We start from the raw sequence: 26,193 nt of genomic DNA, 5'->3' as shown, positions 1-26,193 counted from the left end.
CGTCCATTTGAGGTCTCTTGAACATTTATTCAGCTAAGAAACACCTTTGGAGTGCAAGAGAGAGCAAGAGCCTAGTGGGATGATTGAGATTTGGTAATCCAAGATTAAGGACCTCATTAGTGCATAGGGAGTAGCAAGTGTACATCTACCTTACTCATTAGGCTTATCTCGGTCAAGTGAGAGTTTGTGCTTGTTACTCTTGGTGATCGCCATCACCTAGATGGCTCGGTGGTGATTGGAAGCTTGGTGATCATTCGGCGGAGCTTGTGGATGACTCAAGTCATTTTGTGAGTGGTTGTGGGCGATTCACCACGACGAAGTGTCAAAGAATCAGCCCGTAGAGAGCACTTGATCCTGCGCGAATCAAGGGGGATCTACACCCTTGCGTGGGTGCTCTAACGAGGACTAGTGGGGAGTAGCGACTCTCCGATACCTCGAAAAAACATTGTCGTGTTCCTTTCCCTCTCTTTATTTTAAGTATTTACATTTGAGCAATTCATATCATGTCTTTACATTCCTAAAATTGTCATGCTAGAGTAGGATTGGAACCTATGGTGCAAAACTTTTGTACGGGAGAACAATAGAAACACATTCTAGACACAAGGGGTGAAATAGGCTAGGTGTATGGCTGATTATTGTAAAAATTTAGAATTAACCTGATTCAACCCTCCCTCTTGGATATCTTGATCCTTTCAAGTAAAAATAGACTGCATCGTAGAACTAGACACAGGTGACCACGTGGTGCAGTGGTAGGGGACGTGCATTAATTTTTTTCTTATTTTTATATGATTCTAAATGAATTTTTAAAAATTCTGAAAATTATTTTCAGAGGCGGTTGTCTGAAAATCGATTTTTAAGGACGGTTGTAACCGCCTATGAAAATCGATTTTTAGAGGAAAATCACTTATTTTTACAATCGGTGGCATTATAGTGGTTTTTCAAACCGCATCTGAAAACTAATTTTAACCGTCTCTAAAAATCTTTTCTGTACTAGTGTTAGTACCATTAAATAGACTGTTAAATCTATTTTTATAATAAATTTATTTAGAGATACAAAATATTTTCTACCAATCTAGTCAAACTTTTTAAACTTGATTGACACAAATATCATAGCCGCGCTTATTTTAGGACAGATGAAGTATACTACCTATATCTCCTCCCAAAAACAGCTTGCATTATTGGGAGTTTGGCACGCGAACGTCCTAAAGTGAAATTGTTGGTTTCAAGCTATCCACAAGTACCTATTTCAAATTTATGGTTGGTGGAAAGAGGGGACTATCTTTATTTTAATTTGTTATTAAGGTTTCGTACATGCACTGCACTGTTTGATATTGAAACCAGTGAACGTATTTGACGTGAGAGCGTTAGGTTTTTGCTCCCCAAAAGAAACTATCGATTCAACCCCGCAGCAAACGCGCACCAACTTCAACCTCTGATACATGCAGGGTCGGACACACGGGATGGGACGGCATGTCCTTGCCAAGGACGACGACAACGAAACGTATGCATGATTACCTGCTGACTGCGCGTACACTAGCACACATGTACTCCTACGTAGCAAATACTCTCTCCATTCTAGTAATTTATGCCCGTTGGCTGATTTGAAACTTGGCCGAAACTGACTGAAAAACACTGTTCTGGCTGAAATGTTGTGAGAGAAAAACATTATTCCAGCTGAAAAAAAAAACCAAATAAACCAAACTTCAGACCAGCCGAAAGAGACCTTAGTATAAGTTGTTCTGTTTAAATATATTGTTTTTGCTACACATGTACTCCTACGAAGCAAATGCTCTCTCCATTCTAGTAATTTAGTATAAGTTGTTCTGTTTAAATATATTGTTTTTATTATGTATCTAGATATATGGTGTATATCTAAATATATAAAATTATGTATTAAAAAGTAAAAGCGTCTTATAATTTGGAACACAGGGACTACGCATGTATATATAGATTCAACCCACTGATGCTAAAAAAAACTAGTAGATATATATTTACTCTTTGCATCTCTGAATAAACCGTTTTCCACGGCTGTCTTAAATAAGTATATATATGCTTATGACATCAAACGAGTATATAAAATATATATTTTATGGTGCATCTAGTGATACTGATTCGATATTATAAATTTTGACTTTTTTCTATAAATTCGCTTGAATTTAGAAATTTTGACTTAAAAAACTCTAATAATTTGGTATAAATTCTACACATGCATATAGACAAGGAAGAAGTATGTCAAGTGTCTGAATAATCCCAGCTGTGTTTATGACCGACGACCGTTTCATCCATACACAGGACAGCAGTGTAAATTACAAGTTAGCAGATACATGTATATATACATATGTACGTCATAGCAATCCCAGCTGAAATGGACGACAACTCAGGAGTACCTTTCATGTGCCTGGAATACAAATGGCCTGGATTCCAGGCTAAAAGTGATGGGTCACCTAACAGTACGCAACACAAATAGTCTACCAAATTGAACTTTGAGATGCTTTTCGATGCTTCTGTATTTTGTTTTGTCCTCTTTTGGAGCACTACTCCAACCCAAGGCCTAGGGCAGTCCTTTTGGTTTGTTGTTGGATTCTAGAAGGCCTTTCTACCTGGCCACCTATCAAACCTACCTCAACTTGTTTGGCACATAGACCGAGGCCTTGTTTAATTTCTCTCTCTAAAGTTTACTCTCTATCACATCGGATATTTGAACACATGCATAGAGTATTAAATATAGATAAAAAATAACTAATTGCACAGATTACGACTACTTTGCGAGATAAAATTTTAAGCCTAATTAGTCCATGATTTGACAATATGGTACTACAGTAAACATGTGCTAATGACGGATTAATTATGTTTAATAAATTTATCTCGCGGATTACTGAGGACTTCTATAATTTGTTTTATTATTACTATCCGAACACTCTCATATGACACCCTAATGTGACATCCCTAAACTTTACTCCCTGAATTTAAACACACCTAACTAACTTGTATTGTTGGTGAGTATACTAGCCCTATTAGTATACTGACCACTGCTAAAGGTTGGAGAGCAGATAAGCCATTAGCCTGTGTGGCCCTCACATTTGGCAACCTATGCATGGTCCTAGGCCTGGTATAAGCTATGAAATGTCATACTCGTGACCATTACTAGTACTGTCGTCATCTAATGTGGGTTTTCCATGATTGTTTCCTTAATAATATATATAAGAGGATGTAAATGTAATTAGAATATATTAATTGTACATCAACGAACATATATAGCTCTGCACATGCTACCTATTAGTTTTAAGCAAGGTCTTTGGGGCCAACAAATAACCGGAATTTCTTACCTTTGTCATCTCTTTTTTTTCGCACATTGTACACAATACTCATATTAGGTGATTTGTTACCAATTAGACTACTCTATGTCCTAAATTCCTAGCTTTTTTCCCCTCTTTGTCACATGCATCTCCATGCATGTTTGTCATGCGCTTAGTTGCAATATTAGTTTGATATAGATAGCATGCATGCCTTGAGTTAGTGTTTTGTTTTTATTTTAGCACCCGCATGGTCGTGTCAAGTCGATGACTTAAATCCGAATGAATAAGTTACTTGAGAAGCTGATCAACGCTCAGTTCACAGATGCAATACCTTTATGTACTAAGAGTTAAGAAGAATGAAAAAAAACAATGCACCAAAGGTGAAGCTGGAGAGAGAGTACCTTAATGGGTAAGGTTTGAGGAGTTGAGGTAACTAAATCCAAACAGTAGATCACGAGCAGAAAATAACAGAGTCGTAAAAGTCTTCTCGCTGACACCGAGCACACATCACACAATGCACATGCCCATTGATCTGTTCAACGGGAAAAAGCCAAACCGGACTAAAAATAAGGCCGGCAGTGTCTGTTCCTTGCAGCCATCGCAATTCTCAATGCTTTACGCGTTCTTGGTGTAGGCTGAAAAGGACTTTCCTCATGACATGCTATATATATACAAAAAAGATATAGCCCCATTCGGCTTGCTAAATTTTGACTAAAATTAACTAAAATATACTGTTCTGGCTGAAATGTTGTGAGAGAAATACACTGTTCCGACTGAAAAAAGAAGTCAAACAAGCCAGATATAGGGTAAGCCGGATATGTTCTTTCCATGTATATTTTGTATCATCTTGCTCGCAGGATCTGTGTGTTCACACTCTGAATGACTGAAATACTACCACCAAAACCAAAACATACTATAGATTACCTCTTTGTTGCATGTCACGTCGAATCTAGTCCTACGCATGCATGACTGATAAACACATACGCTTACGTCATTGGATCGGCTAATTATCTACTGGAAGCTATCTATTTGTTTAAACCATGAAGGCCCTCAACGAAGCATGTGTATGGAACTGACAAAACTTGCAGACCAAACTGAGCTTATATGTAACTGATAAGATAAAACCGCGTGAAAAGATAAGCAATGCCAAAGCAGGTATAAAAGACCAGAGAAATTTGCTCAGCTGTATCTATCTCTCCATCTCTTGATGAGCACATAGATAGCTGAGTTTTTTCTTAATAATACGCCATTAAAACGCGCTTAGATTTAATGCATTGTCGTCAGGATCTCTGTGTTCACATTATCGCACCAGAGCACGACAACGCGGACGTTAATTTGAGATGGACAGAAATTGACAACACCACACAAAAATTTACCTGTTTTCAGAAAGCAACCAGGCACCATGTAGCAACCACTCGTCCTATCAACCAACCTCCACGTTGCCATCATGCTGCACCAATGACCCGTCCATGCAAAACCAGTCGGTTCAGCATTGAGATTATACATGGTGTATAAGCCTATACTGAGATAAATACACTTGACACCAATATGTACATACAAAATCTGCCTCCAGCTGATCTTCCAGCTCCAGCGCGCCAATAAATATCACAGCTACGACATGCCAGATCCTGCGGCATTGTCACGTAATGCAGGTTCAAACCTTTTGCAGAAAAGCTCATTGCTTGTGCAGTTCTCAGTGTGCTCTGAGATGACCAGGTACTGCAGCTAGATGACATACTGAATGAATGCTAATTTACCCATGGTATCAGAAACCTAGATCTAGATCGAATGACGGAGGTGCAAAACTCATGTCTGATGCATTCTTAATTTCCACTAGTTTCTGTGTCGACTGTGTAGTCTTCTGTCTCAACTGTTCAGTTGCTTGAGCTTCAATTGCATCAAGATCAAGGTTCTCAAAGAAATCATCATCAAAATATAGGTCATCAGCGACTCTGGTGGCAACGTGTGAAGATGGTTCTAGTGCTGGTTCTGGTTCAAGGTTTATAACAGGGATTGCCGGAGGTTGCTGGAAGCTTAGCCTTCTCTTTCTGCAATCCAGTTTAGTCGATGATTCACAATTGGCGATCGCTGTTTCACACTGATCCTGTACAAAACTGTACGATGGGCTTGGATTTATGGTATGATGCGTTTGGATCTCTTTTGGAGTCTCGGTAGAATTATGCCCGGCCTGTGAAGAACAGCTTGTATTTCCGGTCCGAGAAGCAGAATTGTCAGAGACATCAAGGTATCTTGAGGGTAGAACTACTGGGGTCTGAGTAAGCAATGATTGCCTGCACAAACATTAAACAGAAATTGGCTTTAGGAAATAGCTAACATATGAACTAAACTCATGCAAATAATGTCAAACTATGTGTTGGTCTGAGTATCTTAATCACAATAATCAAACCGTGCAAGTCCATTTGTTTTCAGTTGTAAAACTACGCGCTAATTTTGAACTGTAACCACCAATTTTAAAACTTTAGTACTTGTGCTTGTTGATGCCATATTGAATGGCAGGAACACAATAACCACAAACATACAATTTTGATGGACATATCATTCCAAAACTGCGGCAAAAATGAGTTGCCTGATGATCTGTTAATACCTGTAGAAACCCATCATGTCACCATTGTGTCGACCACCTTGTTCAGTTTGTGTAAATTCAGTTGGAGTTGCCTGATCATCAATGAAGCTATCCTCGTATTTATCTTCACTCTGATTATCATCCTCATCCTCTGAAACATCTGCATCTTCAGACACCCTAATACAATAATGCAGGAGTAAAGGTGGTAAGATAACATGACGCATAGGTAAGCTATGACAATAGCAAAAAAACAACCAGCAAAAGTTTGCTTGCTGATATGTAGTTTCCATTCCAAAGGTGACAGGAATCTTACTCGACTTCCTCATCAATATAGGCATCTAGACGCCTCTTGGTCTTCCTTTTCGCCCCTAGAGTACGAGGTTCAAAACATCCATCAAGATATAAAGATATGTTCCAACAAACACAAAAATGTTGAAAATTTATTTTAACATTATTGAACATTGACTATAAGCGTTGCAAGAACCAGCTCACCCATAGCATGTTTTATTTGGTTTGGCCTATCTTTATTAGCAATATTGCATTCTCCAAACCTATCATGACAGCCATCCAAAGACATGGAAGAGACTCTTTTGATCTTGTCACCATATTTGCATAGTCTTCTGTACTTAGGTGCTTGCTGGACTGATCCTGATGCATCCCCCCCTGATCTAAGCTGATAATCACCTGAGAAACTATCATACAGCAGATTCCCAGAAGGACTATGTCTGGTAGTAGTAGTCATTTTCACATTTGAAGGATGCATTGCCTCTTCTGTTTTGGCTCGAGTCTGATCTAGCACATACAACCTTGATGATCCACCAAGCTCGTTTGTCCCAGAAAGCAATTGACCATTTTTCTCAAAGTTCAATGGTCCTTTGTGACATCCAGCTACATTGGCGTGAGCCCTCTCATCACGTGACTTTGGAGAACCACGCTTTGGCACAGCTCCAAAGTCTGCAGCTTCGTCCATCTCTTGATGTAGGTGGCTAACTTCAACCACTGGAGACTCAGGAACAATTCCTTCTTCCATATATACTGTTAGCCTTGGACTAAGCTCCATATCTTCCTGATATGAATAGGTGGACACTGGCAGTTTAGCATTGCAGGGGGTGTCCATTTTCTCCCTTGGGCTTGTCAGCGTTTTAGGTGGTACAGTTGTAAACACATGATTGTCATCAACATTGTCACAGTGTCCAGAGTACTCAGGGGAATGCATGGCTACAGTTGATACATTATCCACAAACATATGTTTGTCTGTATTGGCAACAGGGTGAACAAATTCAACTGTTGTCCTACTGACGCCTGCTGCTGATCTGTAAGGTTCGGCTTTGTTCTGGTCTTTGTTATTCCAAACTGCATTCTTTATGTCCTTACTGAATGCAAATTTTTGAGGCAGGACAGGTACAAAAGTAATCAAAACGCAGCCTCTTCTATCCACAGTTACATAATCACCACTGAAGAAAGTGTGAATAGGATACTTCTTAACTGGAGAACCTGGCACAGAAACATTTTCATTCCACACTACTCTTGGTGAGGCTTCTGAACCGTCACATTCCTGAGGCATTTCCTCATTTCCATTAATAGCATAGAGACCTAAACATGGTTAAGAATGCCATTCATCAATTAAACAGAAGTAGATTTGAAACTCCAGGCTTGTAGTTGTGAAATTGCCGAACAGAAATCATATCCATTGAACAAATGAGTTGCCATAAGCCGAGAGATGATTTTACGTAAATCCAATGAAAATACTATTACTATTAGAAGCTTATAGTGCTAAGATATCAGCAACATAAACTAAACAAATATACAAGGGAAGAATATGACTGGTATTGGTACCTTCATGTTCCAGACCCTCCTCCACAGCAGCAACATTAGCAGGTTCTTGCAAAGGGATTTCACACTGAATAAGAGTTCAGAAACAATAGTACCAAGTATGATATTTTTTTTTCCATTGTTAAACTATACGGAATAAACAACAAAAAAGTTCACACAGATCTTCAATGAATCTACCTTTGTCCTGAAAAGAGATGGATCTTGAAGTTGCTGCATAGCATCAGTTAGCATATCTGTTGTCCGAAATGAATGTGGAACTTTGTGAACGACACTTGGATAAAGCTGAAATCTAGGAAATGCAACAAGGGACGGCCTCCAAACTTCTTCTTTGCACGCACCAAAGTACCTAGCAATCATTTGACCGTCTGCCTCTGACATCTTCCATGGACTCGGCGATGCTTCTTTTGCAGCAACCCTCGTTTTCCTTAAGTGAGGAATATACTTGTCTATTGTCAACTTAACATACTTAACTTCTGGTATATAGACATGTGGAACCTGTTAATGTGAATAGTTAAATTAGTATTTCAGAAGAAACAATTTTACAAAAAAAAAAAAAGATTATACAAAATTACCATCCTAGGACTAGCATGGTATTCAAATCTCTCACTGTTATGCAATAGCTTCCTCATGGTTCGACAATCTCCTTGTTTCTTTCTGTACCCCAGCAACTCTTGACCTTCATAAGCCAAAATCAGTATGAGCAGTTAAGGTAGCAAATGCCTAAGAAGGAAACTTGGTTAGCAATGTAACTTTTGAGCTTGAGAACTTGCTGAGCTCATCATCACAAAAGGATATCAACTCGCCCTTCATTCTTTCTCCCGGTTCTTCCCATCCTTTGAATCATCCTTAATGGTGAGACATTGGCATCGAAACAGATCACGAGATCAACCTCAACAATATCTAGTCCTTCCTCGCCGATTGATGTTGCCACCAAAACATTATATACCCCAGATCGAAATTTCTGTAAATGATCTAGATGATGAGATGCCATAAGTATTGTCAAGAACTGACAGGAGTTATTGTCTGATACCTGCAAAATAGCTTGTTGAGTTTTTTGGCTTTGCCCCTTCATTTGGTTATTACCTGTCAAAGACCAAAGCTTGAATTAGTAATGTGAAACAACTATCTGGATTCATGATTCATCTACTGCATTTTTAAATGCCCCACATCTTGTATAGATTTCTGCTGTAGAAGTACCTAGACAAAGGGGATAAGGGGGTATTCACTAGGTTCAACCATTGTGTTTCAATCGTCGCCTAGGCGTACCCCAGATGCCGCAGGATGCCACAAGTTTTAGTTACACCATATCGCCTAGGCTACCAGGTGTACCCCCAGCACCACAGGACACCACAACACCTCAAAAATCATGGGTTCAACTGAACACAATCCCGCACTCATGCCACATGTTTTTCCCATTATATCCTAAATAATCTTTGTAATGTAGTGCTAACTTTAATGTTCAATCACAAATACATGTCATTTTGGACATACATGGAATCAAGATCTTCAAAATTTAACTATTGATAGCCTTTAAAGTATTTTTATGGAACATTATAATTTCATGTGAAGATTCATTCTGAAAGGTACTTCCATGATATTATGATTCTATAGGCTTTTACATATGTATAGAAAGAGAAAGACCATTGTCGAAGTTACATTTTGGAGACTGTGTCGACAGAACAACATGGTTTTATAACCAGAGGAAGTAAAACAATAGCTAATCAGAACTACAAAAATATATCTGCATGACCTACTTCTGCAGAATCAGAATTTATATGAAACGAGATCCTCCATACCTGCTGAGCTTTGACCAATGAATTTAACAGGTCTGATAAGTTTATCATCAATATCCTGTAGTGAGCAATATATTTCTCTGCATTGCAAAGCAATCACCAAAATATTCAACCTTTATGATAAACTGACGAACAGAGGACAATTAAAGTGTTTTCAAAGCAAACATACAACAATAACTTTGTATGTTATATAAGGAATGTGAACAAAATTTAACAAAACAACTGTGCATACTTAATCTATAGATTACAGGAATTTGTCAAGGCAAAAGAGTGATTCAAGGACAGCTATGGCCAAACTTGTCAAAATACAAAACAGTTTTTTTCCCAATCATCAAATAGTTCAGCAGATAAGTGCCAGAACAGGAATAGAAATGTATGAAAGAGCTATTTAGTAGTAGGAACAAAAACCAAGTTGCAAGGTTTGATTCTTACTTGACACTTTCTCGGTAATGGGAAAATATAATAATCCTCGAGTTCGTCAAATTGGAATCAGTACCTATGCCATTCACCGTAACGTGTAAACATAATGTGTTCAAGGACAAAAAACGTGTAAACATAATAAGCTATCATATGTGGATCAGTCTAGTTGATGTTAAGCAGCACTTGGAACTCCATGGCGGCATGAATTAAAACATAAGTCCTTCATAGGGGACATGCATAAATCAATGGGGTACAGTGCAGCGGTCACTCAAAACAGACGAAATAATTCCACATTTACCAGAATACTACTATTACTAGCATCATGTGTTCTAATAAATTGCAAACCGAACAGTCAAATTCAACAGACATAACACTACTTTGCTACAGAACAGTATACCATCATTACAACCTCTATTTCGAAAGGCGGTCCTAGGCACCGGCTCACTTAGCACCTAAGTGACTTGTCTAGCCACTTTCCCATCTAGACTGGTTTAGGCCTATAGGGCATTGATCTATGTATGGAAGTGGGACAAATCGGAGATGGGTAAGATGAAATATGGTCATGGAACTCATGGATGCATGATGATGTCAAATTTCCTCTTTTTCACATAGCATTATTCTAGCTGACTGGAAAAAGGTACAAATGTCTACACCTAGGCAGAGCAAGACCAAAGGGGTTCAATTAGCTGACTGGAAAAAAGTAGAAACGTCTACACCAAGTGCTAATGTAATATAAGTTGTGTTTGTGTGCAGGTAGTCTTATACTCTTCTCTTTAATGCAATCACGTACAGCTTTCTTGCGTATCTGAGAGGGGAAAAAAGCCTGACCGCCTGCCTAAGTCCTTTTGAAACATTGCTTACAACATACAAATAAACAGAAGCACCATTGCCACACACACATAATACTCAATAGAAACAAGCTTTAAGCACAAGGTTAAAGATTTTGTGATGATTAGTTGTCCTCAAAAATATGTTTCCTATTCATTATAAATCTACTGATACACTATTGAGTTCATAGAATAAAACATGCACTCCCTCTGTTCCAAATTGCAAGTTTCGTCCTAAGTCAAACTTCTCTAGCTTTAACAAGTTAATAGAAAAATGCACAAACATCTACAACATCAAACTAGATTCATTAGATACACCATCAAACATATGAGTGTATTTATTCAATATTGTAGATGTTAATACATTTTTCCTATAAATTTGGTCAGAGTTAAACAAGTTTGATTTCATTAGATACACCATGAAACATGAGTGTATTTATTCGATATCGTAGATGTTAATACATTTTTTGTATAAACTTGGTTAGAGTTAGACAAGTTTAACTTAGGACCAATGTTTACAAGTCGTCTAGTCAAACCTAGTCGCCAATGGGACCGACTAGGACGATTAATCGCGATTAATCGGGCGACTTGTACAAGTCAACGGTGCCCCTAATCGGTCACCAGGGACCGATTAGGACGATTAATCGCGATTATTAATCGGACGACTTGTAATCATTGCTTAGGACAAAGTTAAAACAACTTAAATTTTGAAATGGATGGAGTACAACATTAAGAAAGAAGGTTACTTACTGAAGTGCTCAAGCATCAGCCTTTTCAATTCCTCTACTTTTGGAGTCGTACTCGTACCTTGAGATGAGGAAAGCTTCATCTTTTGTTTTAGTCGCCAAAAGAGATCGTTCTTGCGCATCAAATTCAAAAACCTTCAATAAACAAGAACAGCGCTAAAGATTAACATAGATAAAAGCTTGCTTGCAAACTAACGCACAAAAGCAAGAATAAGTATCAACTCCGTAATCATCACAATCATAATTCTATCAGTATACTCATATGACGAGCGCACAAGTTCAATACTAATCATCTTTGGGTATTAATTTATTAAGTTCTGGAATGGTCAAGTTTCCTGAATTGTAACTACAACTGCCAAAGTAACAATATCGCGCATCCATGCAGAAAATTTAGCTGGATGTTCATAAAACTTGTAATCCAGTTAGTTAAAAAAGAATTCTATGAAGTTGAAGAGGATAGGCAGAAATTATTTAACCACTAAGATGTACGTCATAAAAAAAATCACTAAGATGTTTATTATAAATTTATATCAATAAGACACATTATGTACAATTTTAGAAATGCATGGACCCAGCAAGGAAATAGTGCCCTCTGTTTCTCTTCCCAAATTCCTTGCCTTAACTGTGTAATTTTCTTGAAGTTGACCTTTTTTCTCAAAATTTTATTTAAATTTCCTAAGACTTCTAAATCCAAGAAAACATCAAACATTACCTAAATAAGTAAAAAGAGCAAACAACATATGGCAACTGGTTGCAGTGCAGCTACAGGTATCACAAGTAAACGTTGCTATTTGGTTAAATTTATAACCTTGAAGACAGCTCAAATGTGATTAAGTTGCACTGAACCATTCTACATGAAGATCACACTACGGCTGTCAACAATACGGACTAGTAACTACTGCTGCATCAAGAAAACAGGTCTGTCAAGAATTTCCATACAGCTTTACCAAAGAGAATAGTCCTCAGTCCTCACATGCCTCATACTCCCTCCGTTCCAAATTATAAGTCACTTTGACTTTTTTGGTACATCCATTTTGCTATGCATCTAGATATAACGTATTCTAGATACATAGCAAATTCTATGTACCAAAAAAGGCAAAGCGACTTATAATTTGGAACGAAGAGAGTGTTTATGAGCCTAGTATGCATCACTGCAAATAAAAATTAAAAAGTGCATTTATGTAGCAAAAGTGTGAAGACAATACCCTCCCTTCAACTTCTTGTCAAGATACCCATGTGCAAATTGGGTTCCATGGCTCAAAAGCAACCTCCTTGTGTGACAAAGTGGGCCAAGAATTACAAAAGACCTTTCAATTTCCCCTCTCTCAATTTCATGGATATTTGGTGGGGGTGCTTCCTTGAATTTATCCTTACATTTCAGCAGTTCATATTGGGTCCACTGGTGAAATCATGTGAGCAACTAACGATCATCAGGGCACAAGTGGATAAATATTCTTATAATCAAATGTATGTAAACATAATGATTGTGATTTTAAAGGTATGATAAACATACATTTGCATAATCCCGATGGTCAATCACACCAGCATCACGCAATCGATTAAGATGTGGGCGCACAATATCCAAAAGCATATCAGCGACTTGAGTAGCATCACTGCCAGAAGGGACCTACACTGGAACATGCAACTTTTACATCACAGAGGAACAGTGTATTGTCAACAAAAGTTCACACGTACCTGCACAACTTCAACTTTGCGTGTGTTAACATACTGGTTCACTCTAGAATCCTCTTCATCACAATAAATTAGCTCCGAAATGCTTAAATTGTCTATAACACTTTGGATCTTTGAATGCTTGGCTGAACCACAAGTAGGACAAGATTGCAAACTTAGATGGTGCCTTCATGATTGGGCAAGTAAGTCTATTTTAATGTAGAAACTTACATCCTGGTGTAGCAGTTAGAGCTAAAATCCTTAAAGGCACACGAGCTGCCAGCAACTGCGAATGTGACAGAAAGCAAAGACTGATCAAGCCAAGTTGAACAGCATTCAAAAAACTAGTTGACTGATGTTCCCTCTAGTCAGCAATAAGTAACGTTATGGGGTTGTCTTAAGTCAACAATCCCAAACTTCAGTTACAGATTACTTTTTTATGTGTAAAGTTTAGATATTCGATTATTCAAAGGATCTGAGTAACTTGTCACAAAATGTATTCATATAATTATACTTTTGATATGTTTAATAGCATTTTGTAACAAAAGGTACTAGTCAAAGTTGTGTTTGGAAACCATGTCAATTCAACATCCAAAACACCACTTACTTTTTGTGACTAAACAGAGTATTACAATGAATCAAAAGAGCTCCCAATGGAGCAAAATGATGACAACAAAATAGGATTTCACGTGCAGATAAAACAAATGAGTGTAGTACATGACAGTGAAACATACCTCTCGGATAACCATGCAGTAAGCATAATTTCCTGATGCTTTATGAGCCTCATCTATCACTAAGCAAACTATTTGCTGTACCATGCATATACCTGTTAAAACCAAAGTTCATAATGAAAAATTGGAGAATAATAAAAGTAAACTTTAAGCATATAACAAAAGTAAGAACATAAAAAAAATCAACTATATAGAGTAGTTCTTAAATGCTGATTTGGAAGTTTGTGTTCAGTTATCATTCTAAAAATAGTAAATGGGCCTCCAACTGATAGCAAGATGGATTAGCAATAAACAACCCAAGAATATCACTACCTCCAGACAATGGAAACAGCTTGTTTTCTTCTTGTTTTTGTTGTCTGAGCCTCTGAGGGTCAAGTTTAATTGACTGGAACTAGTAATAAAGACTGCCAGAAACGGTCAGAAATAATCACCAGATTGTATATCATTCTGAAGAACTTGTGGAGTGACAAAGAACACTCGCTTTGACTTCCAGTGAACTGATCGAGTGGAAGGGCAAAGACCTCCTTTCATATCTATTATCAACTCCTGAAAATACACAATTATGTCAGTTTCCAGCATGCAGCACAGAAAAATGTGCAGCACAAAGCAAAAATGAGAATTATAGATACCAGACTAGTATGTTAGTCGCTGAATTCTCACTCTTGGTAGTAACAGAATTCTTACTCTCATCGAGAGAGGATGACACTTGGAGTTGAGACAATTTTCTGGTTTATTTCTCAATGCCATGCCAACCTGAGGGGTTGGGGATACATATTTATAGGCTGCTAGCCAGCCAAGCATATGCCAAGATGTTAGTCTAAGATGTTGTCCTAGATGTTGTCCTAGATGCTAGTCCTAGATGCTGTCCTAGATGCTAGTCCTAGATGCTAAGATACTAGTCAAGGGTGTTGTGCTGTCCTTGGGCAGCAAGACCACAAGGACCAGTCACGGATGTTGTCCTTCACCATGCAGCCACAAGGAGCACAGCTGCAGCCCCACAAAAAAACCACAGAGACTTATCCATCATTCTCCCCCTAAGTCTTGTGCGTCGTCTTGTGGAAAAGTTGAACCATCCCGGTCCTAGAGCATAGCTCAAGGAACTTGATCCTCCCAAGAGGCTTGATAAGCAGGTCCGCAAGCCGGTCGTTGGTGTTGATGTAGCTCGCCTTGATGCTCCCTTCCTCCAAACAGCCTCGGATGAAGTGGTACCTCACCCGGATGTGCTTGCTGCGTTCATGGAACACGGGGTTCTTTGCCAGGGCCAGAGCGGACTTGCTGTCCACCCTGAGCTCCACCGCTCTAGTGTCTCTGCCAAGGAGATCACCGAGCAGTCGAGCGAGCCAGAGCGCCTGAGTCGAAGCAGTGGAGGCCGCTATGTACTCGGCCTCGCAGCTGGACAGGGCCACCACCTGCTGCTTGACCGACTGCCAGCTAACAAGGCACTTGCCGAGGAAGAAGAGGATCCCGCTCGTGCTCTTGCTGGTGTCGATGTCGCCGGCGTGGTCGCTGTCGCTGTACCCGACGAAGTGAGCTTAGCCAAAGTCCTTCCACTCATCTCCATCATTGATTCATCATCATAGTGAGATTGGGAGTGATCCAAGTGCATTGCTTGAGTGATTGCATCTAGAGGCACTTGGTGTTCGTGTTTCGCTGCGGATTTCGCTTGTTACTCTTGGTGGTTGCCGCCACCTAGACGGCTTGGAGCAGCGAGGATCGTTGAGCGGAGGGTGGTGATTGTCTCCGGCTCCGATCGTGGTGATTGTGAGGGGTTCTTAACCTTTCCCTGGCGGAGCGCCAAAAGGTACTCTAGTGGATTGCTCGTGGCTTGTATGATCCTCATCTTGTGTTGGTTGTGCGGCACCCTATTGAGGGTTTGGCGTGTGAAGCCAATTAGCGCGTGAACCTCCAAGTGTGTGAATCGCCACAACGAGGACTAGCTTGCCGGCAAGCAAGTGAACCTCGGTAAAAATCATTGTGTTCATCTTTGATTCCAAGGTGATTGGTCTTCATTGTTATTCATCTTTGTGATTGATTGGTAACTTCATCTACACGGCGGTATAACTTTCTTGATCACTCTCTCTACTTTACCGCAAACTAGTTGACAAGCTCTTTAGTGTAGCTAGTTGTGAGAGCTTGCTTGCTTGGTTGGTGTGGCTCTTTAGTTAGCTTTTGATAGCACACTAACATAGGGTAGTGTCATAGCTATTGTGTGAATAGATACTATTTAAACTAGAATTGTGGTAGGTGGCTTGCATTTTGAGTAGGCTAGCGCAACACTTGCTTCGCCTCATAATTGTCTAACCATTTTGTTAAGTGTTGTTGTAGAAATTTTATTAGACTATTCACCCCCCTCTAGCCATTAGGACCTTTCAGCAAGGTGCAACTGCGCCTCCAGGTCATGAGGCACCGGTCCCGGCACCGGCTGGTCGCCGAGAAGGTTCTCCATCGTACGGTACCGCAACGGCTCGCCACCGTGGTACGCGTCGATGCGCTCCTCGTCGTGAGAGAGCGGAGTAGCGAGCTCAACCGGACTGTGCTCGACACGAGCTGGTGTTGGAGTAGACGTGCCCGGAGAGGTGCCTGTCGGTGCTGGAGTGCGTGGCGGTGCCGGCTGTGGTGGAACCGGCGAAGGACTCATCGCAGCCGAGGTCCCGGCTGGAGAGCGTGGTGCTATCGGAGTAGCAAGCGCCGGGGTCGATGGAGGCTCGGGGACTGGGGTAGACGCGCTCGCCGAAGAAGAGCTGCCTACTCCCCCAGCTCCCTCGAAGTGGACGTACTCGACAGTGAAGTCGTCATACGTCGGAGCCGAGCCGTCGTCCGCCGCCTTGTCCCACGCCCATCCTCGCCCTTCGTCAAACACAACGTCGCGCGCCGTGCGCACACGCTGTGTCTTCGGGTCGAGGATGCGGTAGGCCTTCGAGCCCTCCGCGTAGCCGATAAACACTCCCGGAGTGCTCCTGTCGTCGAGCTTGCTGATGTGGCCAAGCTCCTTGGCAAACGCGAGGCAGCCGAAGACCCGCAAGTGGGAGACCGCCGGCTTGCGCCCATGCCAAGCCTCGTACGGCGTCCTGCCGTCGAGCGCCTTGGTAGGCGAGCGATTGAGGATGTAGACGGCCGCCGCCACCGCCTCTCCCCAGAAGACAGCCAGCATCCCCCTCTGCTTGAGAGGGCCCGAGCCATCCCCACAACCGTCTGGTTGCGCCGCTCGACGACGCCGTTCTGCTGCGGGCTGTACGGCGCGGAGTAGTGGCGCTAAATGCCCTCATCAGCGTAGTACGACGCGAATTCAGCTGTTGTGAATTCGCCGCTGTTGTCGGTGCGCAGCACGCGCAACTTGCGGCCGCACTCCGCCTCCGTAGCAGCCTGAGAGCGCCTGATGGCGTCCGCAGCCTCCCTTGCTACCGAGGACCATCACCCACATGTAGCGGGAGAGGTCGTCGACGAGCAGCATGAAGTAGTGTTGTCCTCCCGGTGTGGCCGGTGTCACCGGGCCACACAAGTCCCCGTGCACAAGCTCGAGCCTCTCCTTGGCTCGAAAGCTCGCCCGCTGGGGAAAGGGGAGTCGCCTCTGCTTCGTCAACACGCAGACGTCGCAGAGCTGCTCCACATGGTCGAGGCACGGCAGGCCTCGCACCATCTCCGTGGCATTGAGCCGCTTCAGGGCCTCGAAGTGAAGGTGGCCGAAACGCTCGTGCCACTGCCACGCCTCGTCGTCCCGACGAGCAGCGAGACAGAGGGGTTGTGCCACCTGCCCGTTAAGGACGTAGAGTCGTTTTGCGCTTCTAGATACCTTGGCAAGAAGGCGACGACAGTGATCCCAAATCCTCATGACTGCATCCTCAACCACCACGCGCGAACCGTTCTCATCCAGCTGTCCCAAGCTGATGATGGAGTTCCTCAACGCGGGGATGTAGTAGACTCCGGTGAGCAGCCTGTGCTCACCAGACACGGCGGTGAAGATGACGGAGCCGACGCCCTTGATCTCCACGCCGGAGACATCCCCAAACTTGACGGAGCCTCGGACGCTAGAGTCAAGCTCGGTGAAGAACTCCCGTCGACCGGTCATGTGATGGGTGGCGCCGGTGTCGAGGCACCACCCGTCAGTCTTGTCGTTGCCGGAGCCGTCGCCGAGGAGGGCGTGTGCTTTTGGCTCGTCAAGGTGGAGGAGAGCCGCTGCGGCCGGAGCCGCTGCGGCCGATGCCGCTGGAGGTAGCTCGATGCTTGGATGTGCCATAAACAGAGCCGGCTCCTCCTCTGCCTGTGCGACGTGGGCCTGGCCGCATCATGGCTGTCGACAGTCCTTGGCCCAATGGCCAAGCTGGACGCAGTTACGGCAAGCGTCGTCTCGTGCCTGCCGGCGGCGCCGCCCTGGGCGCCTCCGCGGGCATCACCCTCGGCACGTCCTCGCGCCCCGGCCTGGGCGTCTCTGCGCGCCTTGCGCGGCTTGCCACGCTTGCGGCCGCCTGTCGCGGAAGAAGGCTCCCCCTTCTTCTGGTCACCTTGGCTAGCAAGCCACTGCTCCCGAGTGAGAAGGAGCTTTCCACCAGTGGTGATGGCCCCCAAGAGAGACTGTGGCTCATCGCTGTCGACGACCTTGAGGCGACCTATCGCCTCCTCGATCGACATCGTGGAGAGATCCAGCAGAGACTCAATCGAGTGAGCCATCTGCTTGTACTTCTCGGGGACGCAGCGGAAGAGCTTTTCGACAGCTCTCTCCTCGCCGTAGGTGTTATCGCCGAACTGCACCATCTTCTGCAACAGAGTGTTGAGACGGAGAGCAAAGTCATCAACGTCCTCACCTGGCTTGAAGGCCAGGTCCTCCCACTCCTTGCGAAATGCCTGCAGTGTGGACTTGCGGGCGCGGTCGCTGCCGATGCGTGCCGCAGCGATGGCGTCCCAAACCTCCTTGGCAGTCCGCTTGTTGGTAAGCGAGAACTGCATCTCGGGCGGGACTGCAGCGACGAGGGCATCCAGCGCCCATCGATCTAGGTCGTAGTCGCCGTCGCCGTACCGGACTGCCTCCCACAAGTGCCGCACCTGGAGCTTTACCCTCATCACCACAGCCCACTCGACGTAGTTGGTCTTGGTGAGGGTAGGCCACCCACCGCCGGAGCCGACGTCCCTGACGACAGCCTGGAGCCCGTGGTAACCACGGTACCGATCCGGGGAGAGAGAGCCACACTGCCTGTGAAGGCCGCGCTCTCCATCGACCCGTCCGCCACCATCGCCGTGCGCGCCTCCTCCAGGAGCGCCGCCGGCGCGTCCGCGCCTGTCTGGGCTGCCGCCGCGCTCGTGGGCGTGCGCAGCTCCTCCAGGAGCGCCACCGCCGTGCGCGCCTCCTCCAGGAGCGCCGCCAGCGCGTCCGCGCCTGTCTGGGCTGCCGCCACGCTCGTCGGCGTGCGCGGCTGCCCCAGGAGCGCCACCGCCGTGCACGCCTCCTCCAGGAGCACCGCCAGCGCGTCCGCGCCCATCTTGGCTGCCGCCACGCTCGTGGGCGTGCGCAGCTGCCCACTGCGCCGCCCGCGCTCGCGCTGCCTCCCTCTCTAGCAACACAAGGTCCGCGCCGGCGGTGTCGTCAGCGGAAATGGAGCTACCGATGCTGCCGCGCAAAGCCTCGACCTCCGCCGCCGCCGCACGCGCTGCATCCGCCGCCGCCGCTGCTTCCGCCTCCGCCCTGGCCGCCGCCAGCCTCGACGCCCTTGCCGCCGCACGCTCGCGTTCCTCTGCCGCGGCAAGTTCGGCCTCCTGCCGACGCCGCGTGCTCGAGACGACTGAGCGCTGAGACTACCCTACGAACATGACGCGCTACCGAGGGGCTGCTGCGTGGGGAGAGGGCTGCTTCAGACGAGCAGCTGCGCAGAGGGAGAGGAGTGGACAGGAGCGGCCGGAGGAGCTGCTGCTACCAACAGCTGGGGCTGTTGTGGGGCTGGGAGAAAAGATGAGCAAGAGATGTTCAGGCTACAGGATAATACGGCTCTGATACCAGTTGTTAGTCGTTGAATTCTCACTCTTGGTAGTAGCAGAATTCTTACTCTACTCGAGAGAGGATGACACAAGGAGTTGAGACAATTTTCTGGTTTATTTCTCAATGCCATGCTAACCTGAGGGGTTGGGGATACATATTTATAGGCTGCTAGCCAGCCAAGCATATGCCAAGATGCTGTCCTAGATGCTAGTCCTAGATGCTGTCCTAGATGCTGTTCTAGATGCTAAGATGTTAGTCAAGGGTGTTGTGCTGTCCTTGGGCAGCAAGACCACAAGGACCAGTCACGGATGTTGTCCTTCACCATGCAGCCACAAGGAGCACAGCTACAGCCCCACAAAAAAACCACAGAAACTTATCCATCATAGTATTGCTCAAGTTTGTTTTTGACCATGGAACTCTAAAACTGGAAATTTTTTACCGCCGAACCATCAAGACCAGAGAAATTTGGCCACCTAACTTGTTTCAAAGGTGGTTTTGTATTTTCTGAAAACAATAAAGTTGGTTTATTTTTTAAAAAATCATAATTAATTCAATTGATATCAGCAAAATATGAAACCAGTACCAAAATATTTCTAAAAATATAATCCATTTGTTGGTGCTCTATTTGAAGTTATTTGTTTTTTATTTTTCCCATTACCAGTGTTTTATTGCTCATAGTCATGTCTATTACTTATTAAATCATCATTTTGCACTATATTATACCCGAGATTGACCTTAAGAATCCATAATAGACTATAAGGCGTACCCAGTGCAAAGAGCTCCCGCTCTGTGCGGGGTCTGAGGAAGGGTGTCAGTGGCAAGCCTTACCCTCGCCTGTGCAATGCGAGGAGACCGCGACTCGAACTCGGGACCTTCCAGTCACAGACGGTAAGACTCTACCGCTTGCACCATAATAGACTATGAGTAAATAAAAGATATGGAAGAAGGCACCAACCTTGCAGGTGCCATGCTCCACTAGATATATCATATTTAGCCATTGCAACTAGTATATCATCGCTAGCCTCCAAAAATAATTTGGTTAATTTAAACAACATATTTGGTTTGAGTACGGATTCTCTTGTCCGATCTCTAGGTTTAAATAGCACAAAATGATGATTTAAATAAATAACAGGCATGACTACAAGCAATAAAACACTAGGAATGGCAAAAAATAAAATCCAAATAACTCCAAATCCAGCACCAATAGACACATTATATTTTTAGAAAAATGTCGGTACCAGTTTCATATTTTTATGATTTAAAATAACTTTTAGTTATCATTTAAAAAAATAAACTAGCTTTATTATTTTCAGAAAATACAAACCCACCTTTGAAACCAGCTAGATGGTCAAATTTGTCCGGTATTGATAGTTCGGTGGTCAAGGATTACTAGTTTGAGAGTTGCATGGCCAAAAACAAACTCGGACAATAATTGGATGGCCAAAAATAGACTTCTCCCTAAATAAAATAAGAAAATCACCAACAGCAGATTTATTTGCAGTACCTGTGGTATTCCCACTGTATTGTAACATGCCTCAATTTGCTGAGTAACAAGAGGACGTGAAGGGCAAGTAAATATGATTTTCCCTAAATTTCCATTGTAAATAAGAACAGCATCAATTCCACGAGTTCATAAAATACAGCATCGGAGAGGTTAACGGTTAAAATGCGATGCAAAACATTACCTTCAGGAAACCATCGAAAGTAGTTGTACATCACTACCGCAGCAATAAAAGTTTTGCCAAGTCCAGTTGGCAAAGCTATTAACGTATTGGTAAACAGAGCCTTTGCAACCATATACTTCTGGTACTCTCGGACTTCTACATTAGCTGCAACGCATAAAAATAATAGCCAAAATAAATTACAAAAGCTAGATATGCTGCTTGGATTACATATAACAAGATAACTATCTAGTATCTAGTGAAGTGTACCCTTAAATATTTAAAGAGCAAACATGGTTCTACAAGAACTAAACAATAACCATTAACCAGAAGAAAATGGAAACTCTGACAGGAATTTTTCATTGTCTATTTTCCAAATTGCTTAATTGCATCCAGTTATTTGCATCTGAGGAATGAAACTTTGTGCATCCATGTTGAAATTTGGGGGTTTCCCTATGGTGTTTAGGCAACTACCTGCTACAAAATCAAGGATTTCCTCAAATAGATAAAAGAAACTGGAAAAATTAGAAGTGATGCGCGTCAACAATTCACAATCAAGATATCATTTAGTAGAATGCATATATCAATCCCATGCTATACCACTATACTAAAATAGTGCTATTTAACAGTTGTTAGCAGATGCAATGGGCAGAGCAATAGAATCAACCATGTGAGCAACAAACATGTAATCCAGTTGTACTCAGGAATACGACAACCACAATGCACTCAATACTTAATCTACAACAAAAAGCAGAAACCCTGATGGTGGTTTGGGGAACTCATGTGAAGGCCTAGTAAAACCTGCATTCTAAAGACGTGGATAATTAAGCGAAGAGATTCCAAATAACCAACCTAAGTTGTTGCACCAATAACATCCCCAAAAAAATGGCATTTGCTTGATACAACAAAAAACATATTGCCAAGGGTAGACAGGCTCCTAGTCTATTCTATCCACTTCAACTAAAAGAGGTGCATGCTTCTATGGGTGTAGTGCTGTTCCAGCAAACTAAACTACTTATCCTCATGTTTTAATTTTTTGCTTGATTTCCTGTTGCAATCGCCTACCTAGTATGGCTGCTCACGTGCTTGACAAAACAAAGCTTAGAGTCGGGTTCCGCATCCCTGAGTATCTGGTACACTTCAATACCAACAAGAACTTCTGGGAATGTATATCATGAAGCAAGATGGCTGCCATTATTGACTAATAAAGTCCCAGCCATTCACTAAAGATAAAGATATCTATTTTCCAAGTTGGCTCCACCCATATTCCATAAGCTGAATCCCAGCATGAAAACCAGAACAAAGAACAGCTATTGGCAAAATGCAGCAGAAACTCAAACCCCCTCACTTGGATAGATCCATGTCTTCACAGCCTCGTGGTCCAGGGCGACGGTGCAGGGATCATACTCAACCTCCACATTGGGCCGACGGGAGCATCCCTTGCCAGCACGCTTGCCCCGACCCCGACCCCGACCCGAGCATCCCTTGCCAGCACGAGCTGCAGGGTGCCCCCGGCCACCAGCCGGTGCCAGTGCCACCTCCGCTGCAGCCCTCTCCTTCTCCCGCTGCCTCCTGGTGAAGGATTCGACGAATCGGTCCTCCACAGCCTTCTCGTCCGCCTGTCGCGAGCACCCCTCGCCCGCGCGGACACCCGGCCGCCCCACGCCGCCGCCACCGCCTGGCTCCACCACGACGCCCCGCGGCGCCGCCTGCGTGGGCGCTGGAGCGGGCCTCTCTTTCTCCAGCCGCCTCTTAGTAAATGAATCGACGAATCGGTCGAGCGTCGACTGCCGCGCCGCGCCGCCGCCCGCCGCCGGTGGCCTGTGAAGCTGCGCCGTCGCCGATGGCTCGGGGGCGCGCGGCGGCAGCGGATGATGCACTGGCGCCGGGGCGGGGGCGGGGGCGGAGGCCGACGCGAGGGCGCAGGCGCGGTCGATCTCCTGCACGGCGGCCTCCCAGTCGAAGCCCTGCGGTTAGGGTTACGTGAGCGGGGCGCGAGGAGGAGAGGCGGGGAGATTTGGGGGGAGGGAGAAGCGCTTACGTCGTCATCGTAGAAGTCGTCGACGGCGAGCCGCGGTGGCGCAGACATCCACCGCCGGGGCGTTGGAGAAGCTCGGGGAATGGGGTTTTGGGGAGGGCGCGGGCAATTTGGGCGGGGAGATTGAAAGGTTTGGAGAGAGGAAGAGCCGAAGAGGGCGGAACGGAGAGGACGATGAGCCAACATGGGCTATTAGGCCACGGGTATGGCGATCAGCCCAACCCAGTTTTCGAACCCTGGCCCAATTTCTAGCGGGCTATCGGGCTCAGCTATGAATTTAACGTACTCTGTAGTGTTTTTTTTTTTTTTTGAACTCATACTCTGTAGTGTTTTTTTATATATATTTGAAAACTGAAAGGTTTAGCCGTTTAGGCAGATGATGGCCTTTGATTCGTTCTGTTCTACTCAGTTTTGTTCGGTATAAAACTTGTCATCAATATTTGTTTTTCAATTTTGCCTTACTTGACACCTATGACCATGCAAAAAAAAAATGCGTACATACATACCATAATACCACTTTGTCTTATTCTTAATATAGGCATAAGAACATTCTAGATCCACGTGTGCAGCAACCAGAAAGGGGTGGGGTCTCTATAATTCTCTTAAGTTCTGGGCCAAAATTGAGAAACAAAGATGTGATAAGTTCTACCAAAACAAGCAAAGTAATCTTTAGTGTCAAGTAGTCAAAAATAAAGGAAGATATTAAGAGTATGTTTGGTTCAGTTTTGAGCTATAAAAAAGTTGTTATGCACTGTCGAAAACCAGAGGTCATATACCGTAGAAAAGTTAAAACATACATTCTTTTTTTGTCCCCCTTGAAACAACCGTAAAACAGGAACGGTTCTCTTTTTTCACAAACTGCACCTTCGCTCTACCGTATAGAGTCAAGGGCCAGGAAAAAAAAGAGAACCCATATATAGGTTTATTTTTATGGATTGCTCGGCAATATCATTATAACACAACTTACTAGTACAGTGATAATACTAAAAAGTTACAGTATAATGTTAGATGGCTAGAGGTCATTGTAGTCTAGAGGCAATATCAATACGCAAAAATGTTCATATATTGGCGCCTAATGAAGCAAATATATCTTTCGGGTTACCTAGATCGGACAAGCCAGATATACTAATTAGGCAAATTTTGGGCTGGCACACTGGGGAAACGTTGTTTTGGCTGCGGCACACCGCCAACTGCGTTATTGGCTGAGACACATTGCGAATTCGGGTTCCTTTGTTGTAACACACCGCGCGCAGTAAACAATCATTTTCCCTGGTTTTGGAGAGAGAACATTAGGTGACTGTACGAGTTTGCCCCTGGCTGAGTCAAGTGGTGCGACCCAACCCAATAAGCCCCACCCGGTCGCTGCCTCATCCCCCACACCATCTTCTTCTTCCTCAGTCGGTCGTCTTCCTCTCTTCTCTCTCTCGCTCTTGTCCCATGAAACCCTAGCACTCGATGCCCCGACAGGAGGGGAAGATGGCTTCGAGCTCGAAGACAGAGGCTGCCTCGAGCGCACCATCTTTGGATGCGTTTAGGGATGGCACAAGCAACCTTCCCCTGGTCGATTGCAGCAAGTGTGGAGCTCAGTTGATTGGCCTAGTGTCGAAGCAGGACAAGAGCTTTGGGCAGAGGTTCTACAAGTGTCCTCTAATTAACCATGTAAGTTGGTAGATCTGCAATTTTATCCGCCTATTGATGTAGTTGTATGGCCGATTTCATCTGAGCATTGTTCCTCATCTTCTTTTGTTAGTTCTACATGTAGGAGGACCAATACGTTGAGTACCTCATCGGCAAATCCAAGTTTCCATGATGTTTCTCAAAGATCGGTAGAGGGTCGTCGTCTCTGGGGTTGACTCAAGCCATGGATCCAAGGATGTCCTCTCAGGAGCTGATTAAAGCCATGGAGTCTTTGAAGGAATCAATTGGAGGATGCACTACCCTGTTAGAAAGCATAACCGCATCTATGAAGGATGCACATGCCGCTTTGAAGAAAATTGTTGATGCCAATCAGTCAATAGGGAGCAACATCGACAAGATAGGCGATCGTTTGCTTGTTTTAGGTCTAGCAATTATGTTCATTGTAGTGCTACTTCTCTTGGTGGTGTTAGTGAAGTGAGCATTGATTTGTCAGAGTTAATGTAGGCATCCTGTATGAACTTTTAGTTGATGTCTATCACTTATGTCTCCCTTATGTGTCAATGAATGCTACTGTATGTTCTGATGTTCTAATTTGGTTGTCAATGAAGTGTATGTGTTTTAGTGCATGGCAACTACAAAATAGATCAAGTGCAAGTCAATCTAGTCTTAACATTACAAGCCATCAAGTTTGGCTTCGAGCCAAGTTACATAACAGCGACAAGTTTGAATTTAAGCCTTCAAGTTTGGCTTATAGCCAAGTCACATAACAACGAAAAGTCTGAATTTAGGCCAATTATGGTTGATTACATTACAAAGGCTACAAAAGCATAGTTCTAGACAACATTAGAAGTCATCTTCCAAAAGCATCATCAGCAGGTTGCAAACACTACACTTGCAATTATTTCACTCAACAAGCACATCCATCACCAGCTGCTTCTTGGCCTTGCCCAGATCTTTCTTCGGCTGCACCTTGTCTCCCTTGCATTGTTT

General features: G+C 43.9%; 1 protein-coding gene across 5 annotated transcripts; it reads right to left on the bottom strand.

Moving 5' to 3' along the window:
- Nucleotides 1-4,427: 4,427 nt before the first annotated feature.
- LOC136486435 (DEAD-box ATP-dependent RNA helicase FANCM) lies at nt 4,428-23,696 on the bottom strand. Of its 5 annotated transcripts, none has more exons than XR_010766797.1 (22): nt 23,569-23,696; nt 22,876-23,494; nt 21,552-21,695; nt 21,371-21,453; nt 14,333-14,447; nt 13,905-13,996; nt 13,402-13,456; nt 13,195-13,316; nt 13,013-13,126; nt 12,705-12,898; nt 11,504-11,634; nt 9,939-10,002; nt 9,510-9,586; nt 8,509-8,796; nt 8,286-8,407; nt 7,891-8,208; nt 7,717-7,780; nt 6,373-7,473; nt 6,194-6,248; nt 5,902-6,057; nt 4,855-5,587; nt 4,428-4,746 (listed from the first exon to the last, which is right to left on the bottom strand). XR_010766797.1 is itself a non-coding variant. In XM_066483329.1 (22 exons), exons 1-22 carry the CDS (start codon nt 23,614-23,616, stop codon nt 5,062-5,064), a joined length of 4,419 nt encoding a protein of 1,472 aa, XP_066339426.1. In that variant the 5' UTR covers nt 23,617-23,696; the 3' UTR covers nt 4,429-5,061. The 5 variants fall into 5 exon arrangements, 4 of the variants coding, with proteins under 4 accessions (XP_066339425.1, XP_066339427.1, XP_066339426.1 ...); XM_066483329.1 differs by having other exon boundaries at nt 4,429-5,587; nt 8,509-8,674; nt 8,744-8,796; XM_066483328.1 differs by having other exon boundaries at nt 4,428-5,587.
- Nucleotides 23,697-26,193: the final 2,497 nt, after the last annotated feature.

The sequence above is a fragment of the Miscanthus floridulus genome, chromosome 10 (genome assembly GCF_019320115.1).
Source record: "Miscanthus floridulus cultivar M001 chromosome 10, ASM1932011v1, whole genome shotgun sequence".
NCBI lineage: Eukaryota > Viridiplantae > Streptophyta > Magnoliopsida > Poales > Poaceae > Miscanthus > Miscanthus floridulus.
This window is presented reverse-complemented; position numbering and strand designations above follow the sequence as displayed.

Excerpts from the sequence above, each read along its gene's own strand:
- LOC136486435 (XM_066483328.1), bottom strand. The coding sequence starts at position 23,616 with ATGTCTGCGCCACCGCGGCTCGCCGTCGACGACTTCTACGATGACGAC. Across the intron at positions 21,696-22,875 it reads GAAGACATGGATCTATCCAA|CTAATGTAGAAGTCCGAGAG; the intron begins GTGAGGGGGTTT and ends TATGCGTTGCAG. Across the intron at positions 13,317-13,401 it reads TCTAACTGCTACACCAGGAT|CCAAGCATTCAAAGATCCAA; the intron begins GTAAGTTTCTAC and ends CTTGTGGTTCAG.